The sequence below is a fragment of the Etheostoma spectabile genome, chromosome 8 (assembly GCF_008692095.1).
Source record: "Etheostoma spectabile isolate EspeVRDwgs_2016 chromosome 8, UIUC_Espe_1.0, whole genome shotgun sequence".
Lineage (NCBI taxonomy): Eukaryota > Metazoa > Chordata > Actinopteri > Perciformes > Percidae > Etheostoma > Etheostoma spectabile.
The window spans coordinates 19,037,847-19,053,566 of record NC_045740.1 but is presented as its reverse complement, the minus strand read 5'-3'; the positions used below and the strand labels follow the sequence as shown (position 1 = coordinate 19,053,566).

The window sequence follows — 15,720 nt, the reverse complement described above, 5'->3', positions numbered from 1 at the left end:
TCATGGCTTTCAAACGAGCAAAGTGTTAGCTGGTCAAGGTACAGTATACAGTATTAGGGGACCACTAAGGTCTATATATAAAGAGACTTCAGATACGTATTAGGGGACCCTAAGGTTCTATATAAAAGAGACTTCAGATACAGTATTAGGGGACCACTAAGTTCTAATTAAGACTTCAGATACAGTTAGGGGCCACTAAGGTCTATATAAAAGAGACTTCAGATACAGTATTAGGGGACCCCTAGGTCTATTAAAGACTTCAGATACAGTATTAGGGACCACTAAGGTCTATATAAAGAGACTTCAGATACAGTATTAGGGACCACTAAGGTCTATATAAAAGAGACTTCAGATACAGTATTAGGGGACCACTAAGGTCTAAAAAGAGACTTCAGTACAGTATTAGGGACCACTAAGGTCTTATAAAAGACTTCAGATACAGTATATGGGACCACCTAAGGTCTATATAAAAGAGACTTCGAATACAGTATAGGGGACCACTAAGGTCATATAAAGAGACTTCAGATAAGTATTAGGGACCACTAAGGTCATAAAAGAGACTTCGATACGTATTAGGGACCACTAAGGTCTATATAAAAGAGACTTCAGATACAGTATAGTTAGGGACCACTAAGGTCTTTATAAAACTTCAGATACAGTATGGGCCCACTAAGGTCTATTAAAAGAGACTTCAGATACATTATTAGGGACCACTAAGGTCTTATATAGAGACTTCAGATACAGTATTAGGGACACTAAGGTCTATATAAAAGAGACTTCATATACAGTATTAGGGGACCACTAGTCTATATAAAAGAGACTTCAGTATACAGTATTAGGGGACCACTAAGGTCTATATAAAAGAGGTTTAGTGGGCGCACTGGTCCGGATGTGCGGGTTTTAAAAAACTATTCAGGGGTTTCGCATGTTTCACCTCATTAACAACAAGTCATGTACAGTATGACGTACTCAACAGAACTTCCGACCTTTTTCTAATGAATACATTTAATGCCAAGGTTGATTTTTAGATTGGGAATCAACTGAACTCTGATGTTCTTCCTTCCAAGCAGCAATTCTTTTTCGACTGCAGACAGATAATCCATCACAGGCAACAAAAAGCTGCCTGTATTTACTTCAAGGACGCTCGCGGTGTTTCTTTTACATGTGAGAAACATCCAAATTCCTGCTCTTATTTGTAGTGTATTCATTTATGCTATTTTTTCTTTGCATTTCCTCGTATGTTGTGAGTTTCCAGCGGCAGCAAGCTCATGAACGGCCTGTGTTTACGACAATAAGGTTTATTTTTTTAATAGTGTCTGTGTTTAATAGTGTCTGTCCATGTGTTAACTGAGGTTGACACATGGATGATAAAGCTTGTGAGTCGTTCACTGTGTAATAAGCAGGGCTACACAAAATCTGCGGACACAGATTTGCTCATCATTTGTCCACATTATTATATTTTAAATGAAACTCAGAACGTTAACACATCTCCAACCCAGGCAGAAAAACAGTCCACTAAATTCTGCAGATTTTCATTCTGCATCACCTCTGAAAACTGTTCAAAAGGAAGAAAGAAAGCTAAACAAAAAATAACAACAATCCATCAGCAGCAAGTTTAAAATCTCTTCATCTGAACCAGTGATATAGATGGATAGATGGATGGATGGATAGATAGATAGATAGATGCATTATTCATCCCTAAGGAAATTTTAGGCATCCAGTTGCAAGACAACCATAACACAACAAACACATATACACACATATATCACACATACATAAGAATAAAAATAAAAATGACCACGATAAGGTGAGATACTATGGTAGACTGTGTGTAATGATGATAGTGCAAAAGTGAACAGGGCAATAGACCATGATAAAATGTTAACTATGACCATAAAATATAAACATAATAACCTATAAACTGACTGACTGAGTAAGAATAAGAACATAATACAGGGAATAAGTTATGAGATGCAAGATGTACAGCAGACAAGTGATATGATGGGGGGGGGGGGGGGGGGGGGGGGGGGGCTGAGATCTTACTCCAGGTGAGCTATACAGTACATTTAAGGCAAATTTGTGTTATGCGATTTTTAGCTAAATGCTCTGAAACCAGTGGCTGCCTGGAAGGTAGGATTTTTAGTATTATGTAGGTGTGAAACAGGCAAAACCCCTGATCTTGTCATTTAAACATCTTCCCATTGTGTTCCCATATCCGTGCCCCGGACATTCTGACCGCCCGATGTACAAAAACCTAACTCCATCTTCATGATTTAGTTCGACTTAATCATTTCATTTGAAGTCTTTTCATCTGGAACTTAGAGTGGGGAGTTTAATTCTCATCCGATCTTCTTTGTGTCACTTTGTCTCTTCGGTCTCTGCACCTTTCCCATCTTCTGTCTGGGCTTCTTCTTTCCCTTTTTTGACCATTATCATCTTTATCAGGGTGTCCAGGGAATGAATGAATGAATGAATGAATGAATGTATGTGTTGTACTCTGAGGGTGCACAGAGTAGAAAGCAGGCTCTTTATGACCTAGTCAACAGGGCCGATCCAGCCATTCACGGGGGATCTGAGTCAATTTGTGCAGAAAGAGATAGAGTCAGACAAACAGCCTTCCAAGGTTAATGCATACTAGTGTTTTCCTCACTGGGAATCCAATGACAAAGGGACGATTCAGCAGTATTTGCGCAGCGAGGTCAGGTTCCCCTGTTAGGTTTTTCTTTTTTTTTATCCAGAATTTTAGTTTAGTCACCATGGTGGCACATTGTGTTTGACTGCTCGGCCGTTAACATGGTTCTTGTTGCGTTCGGAAGTAGAAATTGGATATTAGAGAGTGCTAGTCCATATCCTTCCCGTTCCACTTCTGGCATTGCACCATTGCCGCAGGAAATTCCGCCGGATGCATGTAATTTTGCCGATGTCCTTCCTCTGTCTTTGTGTTGTAATATTAAACTGGTGGATTTATGAGGACTATGGGTAACAGCTCCTCAGATCTCTGCCAGACCATCTGTCCAATCGGAGTTTTCTCTCGCATGACTATTTTACAGCGGCTCCATGCGGAGCTTAGCGACGCCCAAGACAATTGGGATTGGTTTAATGAAATCGCGATGAACTTTTTCTCCCATCCCAGAATGCAGTGTGCACTAACCAGACCCTCCTCCGCTCCGCAGCGTGTGGACGGTCTGGCAGAAGCCAGGCTAAGTTCTGCAAACAGTTCAAGGAGGCCGAGCTGCTCTGGAGGCAGAAATGAGCTCATTGGTTGACTAAAGGCCGTCGGACAGTCTGTCGAGGTTGCTGACTCGAGTCCGGTTGGTGTGGTCCGTGCCATCGTCCATCGGAGGGGCTGGGGGCCTTCATTTCGACCGAGCTGACATGCTCGGTCGGAAGGCGGGCCCTGCTGTCAGTCAGACTCACATGACCAATCTGATTGGTGGAGTGCTAGCCCGGCAATGGCGAGCGAGAGGAGCGTGACTAGAGTCTCTTAAAATCTGAATAAAAAATCTGTTAAACTGACCTTTGTCGATCTGAAATGAAGATTCAGCAGCTGCACGGCCGATTTCTCGCTTAAAAGGTTTTCAGAAGCACGTTTCGGTGAAGTATTCTGGTAAAAAATGTGATCGTATTCTGAACGAATCGCCATGACAGTCTGGCTTTGAATTTCTGGAGAAACCAGACCGATGTGACGCCTTCGTCCAATCAGCTGCTGTCGGCAGTCGGCATCGCCGCGGTGTGTTCCTGAGGAACCTTTTTTTGGGCCGACTCGGGGAGCTCAGCCGTCGGGTTAGTGTGTCAGGGCCTTAAAAACATCATCTTAGGTCGTCCTGTTGCTTCCCACACGTCTCTAAGTCTTTGGGGCCACCACTAAAGACTTGTAGGGACATTTCTAAGAACCAATCCCATAAGAAGGGACAAGTAATGCATTCGCAATCTGGCCTGATGCTATGAATGGCCCGTTGGATGTAGAATGTTGCAAACCATGATCATGAGAGTAGTTGCTTGCTTTGTCTTGATTTTTCAGGGTTTTTGGGTCCGTGCTGAGTTATGTGCAAATGGTTTCTTTAATCCACAAAGATGTACCCTGTTTTTGCTGTAAATGGCTACTTACGGCTCCCATTGGTGGTGTAACGGGTTGTTAATGGGTCGGCATGTCGCCTGCCACAGGTAACGGCTCTGTCTTCTTCTCTCACCGCTGCGTTGGCTTTCATTCCTCTCCTCTTCTGTCCTTCGTCCCCAGATGCCAGTAACAGCAGCCACGAGTCCAGAGTGGGTTCGGTCCGGGAAGGAGAGAGGAAGGCCGTGGTTCCTCTGGCCGTCATCTCCACCCTCACCGTCCTCGGCCTGATCGTCCTCATCGGCATCTTCATCTACTGGAGGTCAGAACGGCTAATAACGCCTGGTTGTTTTGACCATTAGACGACGGAAGAAGTCCACAGTTGGACTTCTTTCTTGTCCTATGAAAGGGTTTTTGCAGTTTTTCCATTTACACATCCAGCCGGCACAGAGCAACATGGCTATTATTGTTGTTATTTATTAGAGTTATTTGAAACCAATTACCACTTGATTCTACTTTTCACTAATCCATCTTTACTGGTCCCTATACTGATTGTTTTCAGGGGCGATACTGTATCGTTATACAGAAGCCAAGTATTGATCTATTATTAGATATGTGGTGGTCATTTTGTCTGCTAGACAATCCCATTTTGCAGTAATCAAATTTAAAGTGATATGAACAAAAAGAGAAATGTATCTTTTTAGATGAAACAGATGTTGACAAAGTTTCCTTTTGGGGACATCCTTTGAAATTGAGAATGAATATATTAAAATAATTAAAATCGCAGTGTATTGCAGAATTTTGCAATATGTTTAAAATCGCAATTATATCGTATCTTGACATAAGTATCCTGAGAATATCGTATTGTGACAGGCCTCTGGTGATTCCCACCCCTACCTGCAGCGCCAGATTTTCAAAATAAAATGGGTGCATGTCTATTCAAATGCAGTTACTACTCACTCGTAGCTTATTTTCTGTGAGTTTGACTAACTTAATGACTACATCACAGTTGTGCAACATTACATTAGACATGAACGGTATATTCAAATCAAGGAAACGGGGCCAGGAGCACAATAACGTAATTTACGATGCTTTTATTTTTTCAACCAAATGACGGTGTATTCACCTGCTGTGGATGTCTTCCCAATGTGGCGACACTGCATCAAGGGATGTACCATTTTATGGTTGTACAGGTAGATCTGGCGGAAAAGCACATACATAAAAAATAAATCTATCTTATACATATAACACTGTTTGGTTTGTCTATAACCAAGGTACAGTAATTGTGAGCCAGAACGTGCAGGGCGGCCTCTTTTCTTTCTTATATAACTTACGTGCTTAACCCTTGTGTTGTCTTCCTGTTTACATGCAGGTGTTGTCCTAACTGACCCGGTCTGTTTGTGGATTCCTGCTCCGTGTTTAGACGTCTCTGTGTAGCTTCGGAGTTCCCAGATTTCAGTTTTATCCTTACACCTTACAAATTAATATCAAAAAGGGCACCTTGCACCTCATTTTAGATCACTAACAGTGAATCAGGCACAACCTCTTTAACCCTCATCTTGTCCTCATGTTGTCCTCATCTTGTCCTCATGTTGTCCTCATCTTGTCCTCATGTTGTCCTCATGTTGTCCTATATCAATGTTTTTTTTAATTCCCCAAAATAACATGATTGATTCCACCCAACGCTCTTTTCCAAGTCCAATTCTCTACTTTCATTAATTTTGGGGCGTCTTATTCAATTTTAATTCAAGTTTCCAAATAGTATTGAGTAAAAGTTGACATATTCCAGTCTGTGATTATCCATCAACATCCATTCCTTTAATTTTAGAGAAAAAGTTAAAAAACATTGATGAAAAGCATCAATAAAAGTGTTGATTTTCAATTTTGACAGGAAGACAACACGAGGGTTAAGGAAGTCCCGATTAAATGCTCACGTCAACAAACGTCCTGTTTTTATCATTGATTTCTGTCTTTATAGGTGTGAATAATCTATCCAGCATTTTTCAAAGCATGCACACACACACACACACACACACACACACACACACACACACACACGTGGCCCCTTTAACTCCCCCTGCCCTTCAACCCCATCATATCTCATATAATATGTGGGAGGGGGAGTGAAGTGGGGACTTTAGCCAGAAGACTCTCGTATTGATCTGGAAAGCTGAATCTCCTTGAAAGTGTGTGTGTGTGTGTGTGTCTGTGTGTGTGTGTGTGTGTGTGTGTGTGTGTGTGTGTGTCTTCACCAGCAGCCCCTTCACAAACAATACCTCCTGTGTTGTGCTGTTGATGCGGCTGCTGGCGGACTGAATGAAGCCTTTCAGCCGCCGCCGCTCACTTTCGACAGCACTGACGGTGTTTCGGATGACTCTCGGTCCGACCTTGACAGATGCTGTTCTTCGTTTTTATTAATTTATTGACACGTACAAAAACTGTCTACCTCGAAGACCCTGAAAAGTGCAAGTGGTTACAGATAATGCATAAAGGGCTGGAAAACTGGATTCGTAGCAAAGAAACATCGTAAAAGTTTTTTTTGTGTGCCTTTTCAAGACATAAAGTCCTAAAATTTATTTTCTTCCCATGCTGTAAACAGCTTTAGCTGTGCAGTATGCAAAAAAAAAAAAAGCCCTCTGCCTCCCACTCAGACTGTGAAATAACCAACTTCAGAAATCTGATCAAGGACACGCTGTCAAATGCAGTGTAAACACTTTCATTCGTGACATTTTGTACATTTAGACTCGACATATTGTTCTTGTTTTTTGCCGCTCTGCTTGTTGTTGCATCTCCGAGATTGAGCAGCGCTAAGCTGGTAATAATCTGGGGAGCGGGGGGGGGATTAATGCTCGGTGAAGGACGTACCTTGGCTGCGGCGAGCGTCCACTCGGCCAACAGCGTCCACACAGAAGCTCGGGGGGGGGGTAGAAAAGGACATCCGCAAGATTATGTCGAACAGAAGGAAACGTGTCAGTGCCTTGTAGGGGCGAGCAGCAGGAGGCTGCGGTGCTAATCTGGCTGCTGGGGTGTCCTTGTTTACTCCCCCCTGACAGCACAGTGCTCATTTGGACACTGCTGCTGTGCACTTGAGGTCAAGTAGTTTGAGAGGATTTTGGAAAGTTCACAACAAGATGAGAGATGAAGAGGAAGGTAGCACGTAGCTATGTAGTGTTTAAAGGCATCGCATCATGTCCAACCAGGGCTGGGCAAAATATCGATATTACATCGATAGCCATTGTTACGTAGTGTTAAACGTCAAAAAAAGTGACAAACATTGAAAAAAAGGGACAAAAATGTAAGAAAAAGTTAAAAACATCAATACAAGTTTTGACAGGGAGACAACACCAGGGTTAAGAAGGTCAGAGCTCAAATTTGACGAATAGAAATCCAGATTTCAGTGGAAATAAACAGCCTCGCCGAGAGAATAACGACGTCTTTAATCTCAGCGCTCAACCTTTTTACTCCGTGTGTGTGTGTGTGTGTGTGTGTGTGTGTGTGTGTGTGTGTGTGTGTGTGTGTGTGTGTGTGTGTGTGTGTGTGTGTGTGTGTGTGTGTGTGTGTGTGTGTGTGTGTGTGTGTGTGTGTGTGTGTGTGTGTGTGTGTCGGTGATAATCCCTGATGCCCATTTCTGGCCGAGACAACGCAGGTTCATCAGAGGCAATCCCATCCGTTTAAAAACTTGTCAAGGATTAACAGAACATCTTTTTTTCCTGTGTTTTTCCGAAGATTACTTGTGTTCTCCAAAATCTGGGCTAACGCAGAGTCACACGAAAACAAAAGCATCTTCTGCTTTTCATTTCATCCTCCGCTCAGATTCAGTACAGGCGGAAGCATGGCGTCGAGGCTGATATATACTGTACATATATATACAGTATATTCTGTATTTGTATTTTCAGTTTAGGATTTTTTACACAATATAGTTTCCTTCGATTGGAATTACTTTCATTGATTTTGTCATGGACGCTTCTGTTTTTCTTCTAGTATGTACTTAAAGTTAACGTCTCTCTATATTTATGTAAAATACTAAACCCCCCTGTTGTCCTTGGGTCCAACTTGACCCGTTTACAACAACTTTCTTTATCAGAACTATTACAAAACAACGTTGAAGAAAAGTGACAAATGTCGGAAAAAAACTACAAAAATGCAGGAAAAAAATCAACAATTTTTTTTTTTTTTATGCTGAAAAAATGTGACAACAAACATTTAAAACATTGGAAAAGCGACAAATTTAAAAAAAAAAAAAAAAGGATTAAAACACTATTACAAAAAGTCCAAAAACTGTCAAAAAAATTGGAATACAATTGACAAAAAACGTTGAGCAAAGTGTCGAAAAAGAACAACAAAATGTTGAAATTTTTACCCAGAAAAACACAAAATTGGTAGGGTGAACCATGTTGTCCTAAATGTTGTCAAAGCTAAAATATAGATAATTTAAAATTACTTTATTTGTTCATATACAGTTTGTTTGGACAAAAGTGACTGCTTTATTTAATCTAAAACATTTCATGGTTTATATTCAAATTAAAAGACATTCTAATGTGTGTGTGTGTGTGTGTGTGTGTGTGTGTGTGTGTGTGTGTGTGTGTGTGTGTGTGTGTGTGTGTAGGACCTGTTTTCAGACGGCTCACTTCTACATCAACGAAAGCTCATCACCCAGAGTCATCGCTGCACCGTCCACTGCTGCATTGACATCTGGTAACACACACACACACACACACACACACACACGTGCATGCACACACACACGCCCACACACACACACACACACAGCAGGCAAGGTTGTTAACGTTTGAGTCCCCCCAACAGAGACACAAAAAAATTAAGGAATCAAGTCCAGCAAGTTTTATTCATTCAGCCCCAAATTACTAATTTGCCTCAAAAGTCTTTACAACCTGTGCTCTCTCTCTCTCTCTCTCCTTAAAATATGTTCAGGTAAAGAAAAAAAAACCAAAATGTTCTCACTTTTCAAAACCTTCCCTTTAAAAACAAAAATGGCCTTGATTTCGTGAACAGGTCTGAGTTTCACATTAGAAAATGTCCTCACTTTCCTGAAAGTCCTTCCTCTCAAATGTATTACTTTTTCTAAAATCTATTTTCCTTTTCAAAAAAACACCACAAAGAAATCACAAAATTTCTAAACTGTCTTTGATTGTTCCAAATATGTTGTTACTTTCCCCAAATGTCTACAATTTTCTCACAAACACTTTATTGTAGTAATGCAAACACGTTAGCACATCTTTAGACATCTGCATTACCACTTTCTCTCCTCCGATGGTTCAGTGTTTTTTCCTGTTGGACGTATTTCCTCTCTAGGATCCATAAAGTATATTTTTTGATCTTTATCTTCTTTATTTTCCAGATGAACAGACAGCTTTTCCAGTGAAGGAGTTTGTCAAACACGTGGCCGAGCTTCACGACTCGCTCGGCTTCCAACGAGAGTTTGAGGTACAGAGAAACTAACTTTAACCAAAACGCATAATATTTTTTCTAATAATACCTCTACTTCCTTCAGGCACAGTCACACATATTGAGGTAATACTGTCTGGTTAGACGCAGTAAAAGTCACCATCTCCTCCATCTTAGCTCACTCGGACAACGGCAAACCTCAACTCAGCCCAAGTCAACTAATCACGCTGCTTTACCATTGGCTGAGGTTGTGATTTCGACAGTCAAAGTTTACCTCCATGCAATGGGAAGATGCAAATTAGTTTTCCCACTGGAAGCAAATGTTTTACACGTCCCTTAACTCGCAAAGAATGGAAAACAGATAATCCATAGTACGATCATCCAGGTACTTTTAAATGCTGAAGTAGGATTCATGCAACGCTAGGTAACTCTCATAGATGGAGGTCCACCCATTGAAAGGTGGCCCCGAGCAGTTGGGGGTTTGGTGCCTTGCTCGAGGGCACCCTGACAGTGCCCAGGAGGTGAACTGGCACCTCTCCAGCTACCAGTCTACCACCATGCTTTGGTCCGTATGGGAACTTGAACCAGCGACCCTTCGGGTTCCCAACTCCCTACTGACTGAGCTACTACTACCCCCAAATATATATATTTATACACACACACACACACACACACACATACACACACACACACACACACACACACACAGAAAGGTCTAACATTTATATTGCCCTTTTATAACATTAAGTTACTCCTTGATTGTTTCGTCACAAAACATGTACAATACAATGTTGTATAAAGTTGAAGTACTTATTTTTTATGCCCTAAAATCCTTTCTGATATTCCATTATATCCTAAATACTTTTGCAAGTATGGCCATAAAGTTGGCATTCAATTATATTTTATATGGTATTAAAAAGGCCTTAAAAAGTCACTATTTCCCAGTGCCCAATCTAATGTCTTGATTTGTCCGACTGTATAATACAAACCCCTGAAATTCCCAGAATGCAGCGTGTTATGCACAACCCATAAAAAATAGATGGATGTGCACACTGACTTACGTAACCCTGTTCTCATTTGTGCTGGTTTGCCCTTTGTGTTGCAGCAGCATGAGCTGTGCTGTGAGACGTACTAGTTGTTTTCTGTGTCGTCTTGTAATTTGTGTTTTTGCACCCCTTTGGTTGTGATCCGTGTTGTCATGGAAACGTCCTGGCTGCCCGCTGCTTCCTCACCCTCATCATTAGATACTGAAGGAGAGTTACGAGGTAAGACGCTCTCCTCCTGACGCCTTCGTTCATTTCATCACCGACGCCGCCGCACTCAGAGCTGTGTTTCTGTCTCGTCTCGTGTTTTTTGTTCATGGGAAGAAGTCATGGATGTGTTATAAGAAATGGATACTGGACTACAAAATGAGGAGATCAGAGAACCCTCCTCCATCCTCAATCATAGCTCCCCAGAGATCCCTCCTCCATCCTCACTCACAGCTCCTCAGAGATCCCTCCTCCATCCTCACTCATAGCTCTTCAGAAATCCATCCTCACTCATAGCTCCTCAGAAATCCCTCCTCCATCCTCACTCATAGCTCCTCAGAAATCCATCCTCACTCATAGCTCCTCAGAAATCCATCCTCACTCATAGCTCCTTAGAGATCCCTCCTTGATCCTCACTCATAGCTCCTTAGATATCCCTCCTCCATCCTCACTCATAGCTCCTCAGAGATCCCTCCTCCATCCTCACTCATAGCTCCTCAGAAATCCATCCTCACTCATAGCTCCTCAGAATCCATCCTCACTCATAGCTCCTTAGAGATCCCTCCTTGATCCTCACTCATAGCTCCTTAGATATCCCTCCTCCATCCTCACTCATAGCTCCTCAGAGATCCCTCCTCCATCCTCACTCATAGCTCCTCAGAAATCCATCCTCACTCATAGCTCCTTAGATATCCATCCTCCATCCTCATTCATAGCTCCTTAGAGATCCCTCCTCCATCCTCACTCATAGCTCCTCAAGTCCCTCCTCCATCCTCACTCATAGCTCCTCAGAATCCCTCACCTCTCAGCTCCAGAAAATCCATCCTCACTCAAGCTCCTTAGAGATCCCTCCTACCCCATACTCTTTAGAGACCCTCCTCCTCCTCATCAGCTCCTCAGAATCCCTCCTCCATCCTCACTTCAGACCCTCAAATCCATCCTCCTCATCTCACTCCTTTAGATATCCTCCTCCATCCTAACGCATGCTCCTCAGAGATCCCTCCTCCATCCTCGCTCATAGCTCCTCAGAGATCCCTCCTCACTCATAGCTCCTTAGAGATCCCTCCTCCATCCTCGCTCATAGCTCCTCAGAGATCCCTCCTCCATCCTCCTTATAGGGGAAAGTTCACAAATATTAAACTTCTCTTGTTACAAAAATCATAATCTAAAGATTAAGAACTTAGAAAACGCCTGCATGCTGCGTTCCGTACGTACATTTGCGTTTCCTGTGGTGACCGATGACCCACTTAGGTTCAGACAAGAATACCAGGGTAAGCCAATCAGAGGCAGAGTAGGGTGGGACATACCATCGCCATCGCAAATTTGAGTACGGGATGCAGCGGTCTACGAAGAAAATGCTTCCTGGGCTGCAGTGTTGTTTTGTTACAGTTGTTGTACAATGTGCTGTATCCAGCTCTCTTAATACATCCATGGAAGTAGTCATTTTTAAGTAAATGACGTCTCACAATAAGACAATTTCACACAGATAATGTAGGAAACTCATTGTCACTTGAGCGCAGTAGATGTTTTTAATACTTTTAATACTTTTTTGGTTCCCACGAAAATGTGTCCTGAACACCGAGAGCTGAAAGTTATTATAGTGTTTTGTTTTCTTCAATCAGATAATTCCTGATTTTCAGACTTTATTTTATCCAAAACAGAGCTGCATGTGTTCAACATTCAACTTTAGAGAACTTGAAAAAACATGTTTGCATTTCTCAGAGTAAGATATAGGTGGAAAAGCAAATTGGTTGGTACTGAACCTCAGGTGTCAATATTAAAAACAGTATTGAACATTTTTTATATGTAACCAGCCCTACAGACAGGTTGATATTATACGAGTAATATGTCATCTTGTGTAGAATGTAAACTCTGAATCTGCTAGTTACCCAGCAGCACTCAAATACAGTAGCAATACCTCTCGACTGAAGTTTTTTTTTAACCTTTATTTAACCAGGAAGTCCCTTAAGATTGAAATCTCTTTTCCGAGGGAGACCTGGCCGAGACGGCACACCAGTTAATATTTAAATAAAAATAGAAAAACAGCAGAGTCCAAATCACACAAAGAGGAAAGGAACAGGTCACATGTGGCAGTTACATTTTTGAGTCACATGGCATTTTAACATGGGCTTAAATTCATTTAATGGGACTATAGTTCATTTAGATGGAGCAAGTTTAGCAAGTTATTCCCAGGCCGTGGAGTCTTTGAGGGTCTGAAGCTTTTCTTTGCGTGTTCAGGAGGTTCAGACGTGCACGGTGGACATGGGGATGACGACAGACGGCTCCAACCATCCTGACAACACAACAAAAAACAGATACAGCAACATCCTGGCCTGTGAGTACACTTCAGTGTGTGACACTACAAAAGAATGACAGTTCTGTTGTGGGTTTCTTCACAAAAACGTAATTTTTAAAAATCGTTTTAACTGAATTTGGGTTGCTGAGAACCACACGGTCTGCTTCCATTTGCACAACTTTTGAACATCAGACATCACAAGCACACGCTTGTGTCTTCCGCAGTTATTTTAAGTAAAAAACATGGACATCTACTGTACATATGCATATTATTAAAAGGAAATGACATTAGACATCTGGAACAAGAAACTATTAATACAAAATTAATTCATTGTAATGTACAATTCTTACGCTAACAACCGTAATTCCATTTGTACTTGTCAATTGATGTGAAATTTTCAACATTAAAAGAAAATAATAAAAATAAAGATGGTCCGATCTCTACGCCTCTCGTGCAGAGATAGCTTCAGGATGTGATTAGCCTAGCTTAGCTTAGCACATAACAAAAATTAACACACTCTTACATTTCTTATAACTAGAATATGAATGATCTTAAAGAGGTTTTGTGTATTTATATTATAAATCTGGAGATTTTGATTGTTAACAGTGAATGGATCTACCAACGTGTGTGTGTGTGTGTGTGTGTGTGTGTGTGTGTGTGTGTGTGTGTGTTAAACCCTGATTAATCTTCTCTAAGTGTTATAATTTACGTCCTCAGTAGGGGGTGCCGGTGGGCATAGCATTGGAAATTACACATTTCAAATTGCGCACGACTTCCTTTGTCCACTATGTGGCGCTAGAGAACACACTGTTTATACGTCATGTTGCTGTATTTCATGTTTAAACATTTAAATTTCAGTTAAATCGAATGATCTTCATCAGGGTATACTTCATGGTGCCAGTAGGTGGCGCTATGACTGTAACTCATTGTTGACTCATAGATTCCAAGTGACCCCAGACCAATACTTAATTAATTCAATTTCTTTACAGATAGAGTAGGTCTAGACCACACTCCAGAATTTACAAGGAACCAAACGTGTCATAGTTTTCCTCCAAGCGCAACAGTGCAACGGCGCAGTGGCAAGAAACAACTTCTTTAGTCAGACAAACCGAGCACAGACCACCAGACCCAGACCTGAACCCGGCCCAGCACCCAGGCTAAGACCCGACCCAGACCCAGACCCAGACTCTTGGTAGGCAGTGTCTGATGACCGGTTGGGTTGAATGAAGAGTGGCAATAAGCAGTCCCAAAAAATAGTAGTTTGTAGTGTTCTTTGTAGTAGTTCATGGGCGAGCAGGGCACTGTGGGGCATTACAAAGCACACGAAGGACGTAGCAGGACGTAGCAGGACGTAGCAGAATGTAACAGGGCGTAGCAGGTTGTGCGGACTTAGCAGGACGTAGCAGAACGTAGCAGGCGTAGCATGGACGTAGCAGATGAACAGGGCCGTATCAGGACGTAATCCGGGGGATTTGACAGGATACAGGCACGGAAACGGAGTAGCAGGACGTAGCACGGACGTAGCAGGGCGTAAACAGGGACAACAGGGTAACAGGTACGTACAGCGTAACGGTAGCAGGACGTAACAGGGCGTAGCAGGACGTAGCAGGACGTAACAGGACGTAGCAGGACGTAGCTGGGCACCGCACAGCGTGGCTGGATGTAACATGGCATCGCAGAACGTGTAGCGGGACCATAGCGACAGCTGCAAACATGATTTTAAAAAAAATAAATAAAAAATACATATATGTTTTCCACATTGCTCTGATCCCGTTCAACTCTTTCTCTTCAACCCTCAGATGACCACACCCGGGTGCGACTCTCGCCGCAGCCCGACAAAGACGGGAAGACGAGGGATTACATCAACGCAAACTACGTGGACGTAAGGACATCTCTGTTTGAACGTGACGTTACGTCTCCACGCCGGAGGCATTAAGTGTTTGTGTTCGTCCGTCTGTTTGTTCCTTTCTCGTGAACGCGATATCTCAGAACGGCCAAGAGGGAATTTCTGCAATGGTGGCAAGAGGAGGACCCAAACGCAGAGCAGCAGGCAGGAGGTTCAAAAGGTTTATTGAACAAAGGGCAGCGCAACAGAGTCCAAAAAAAACAAACGACAAAATAACAGGGAGGGAGCCAGGGGAAAAACAAAAAGCCGGAGCACAAGGGCTGGAAACTCTTTGCCACTGGTCTGGCCTAATATGGCTTTTGGTCTTTTAATATTAACAGTCTATGGTCTCGCCTGAGTCCAGGTGACTTTATTACGTTTATAATAATATTGGAGGGAAAGTGAAACACCGCTTAGATGGGGATGTTGTTTGGCTTTTTATAAGTTTAGACAGCTAGCTAACGCTACGCAGGGTAATTAGGAAACAAGAGGCCGGTGACAAGAGGGCAGGGGATCAGGTGGAAAACATCAGGTAATCACAGGAGCGGGAAGACACAGGAAGTAAATCTAGATGCAAGACGAGACAAAAACCAGACTTCAAAATAAAACAGGAAACAGAACATACAGGCACTGGGGGAAACACAGGACAGGACCCAAACACAAGACCAGGGAGGGAACACAGAGAAGGGGAAGAAAACAGGATAAAAGAAACCGAAACCGCAACAATTTCTTTCAATTTGGTACAAACGTCCAGTCTGATGTGGTCATTCAAACCAATCAGAGCATTGGATAGACCTACAACCAATCAGAGCATTGGATAGACCTACAA

General features: G+C 42.3%; 1 protein-coding gene across 8 annotated transcripts in view; it reads left to right on the top strand.

The window, feature by feature from the left end:
* ptprz1a (protein tyrosine phosphatase receptor type Z1a) overlaps positions 1-15,720 on the top strand; it is a 168,935-nt gene that overhangs the window by 114,601 nt on the left and 38,614 nt on the right. For 6 of the 8 annotated variants that reach the window (XM_032522880.1, XM_032522878.1, XM_032522877.1 and 3 more), the window contains 6 exons: positions 4,238-4,376; positions 8,661-8,749; positions 9,414-9,499; positions 10,705-10,725; positions 12,949-13,045; positions 14,806-14,888. In XM_032522880.1, coding sequence (XP_032378771.1) covers positions 4,238-4,376; positions 8,661-8,749; positions 9,414-9,499; positions 10,705-10,725; positions 12,949-13,045; positions 14,806-14,888 — 515 coding nt within the window. The remainder of the gene's footprint in view (positions 1-4,237; positions 4,377-8,660; positions 8,750-9,413; positions 9,500-10,704; positions 10,726-12,948; positions 13,046-14,805; positions 14,889-15,720) is intronic. The other 2 variants (XM_032522882.1, XM_032522881.1) reach the window with 1 other exon arrangement.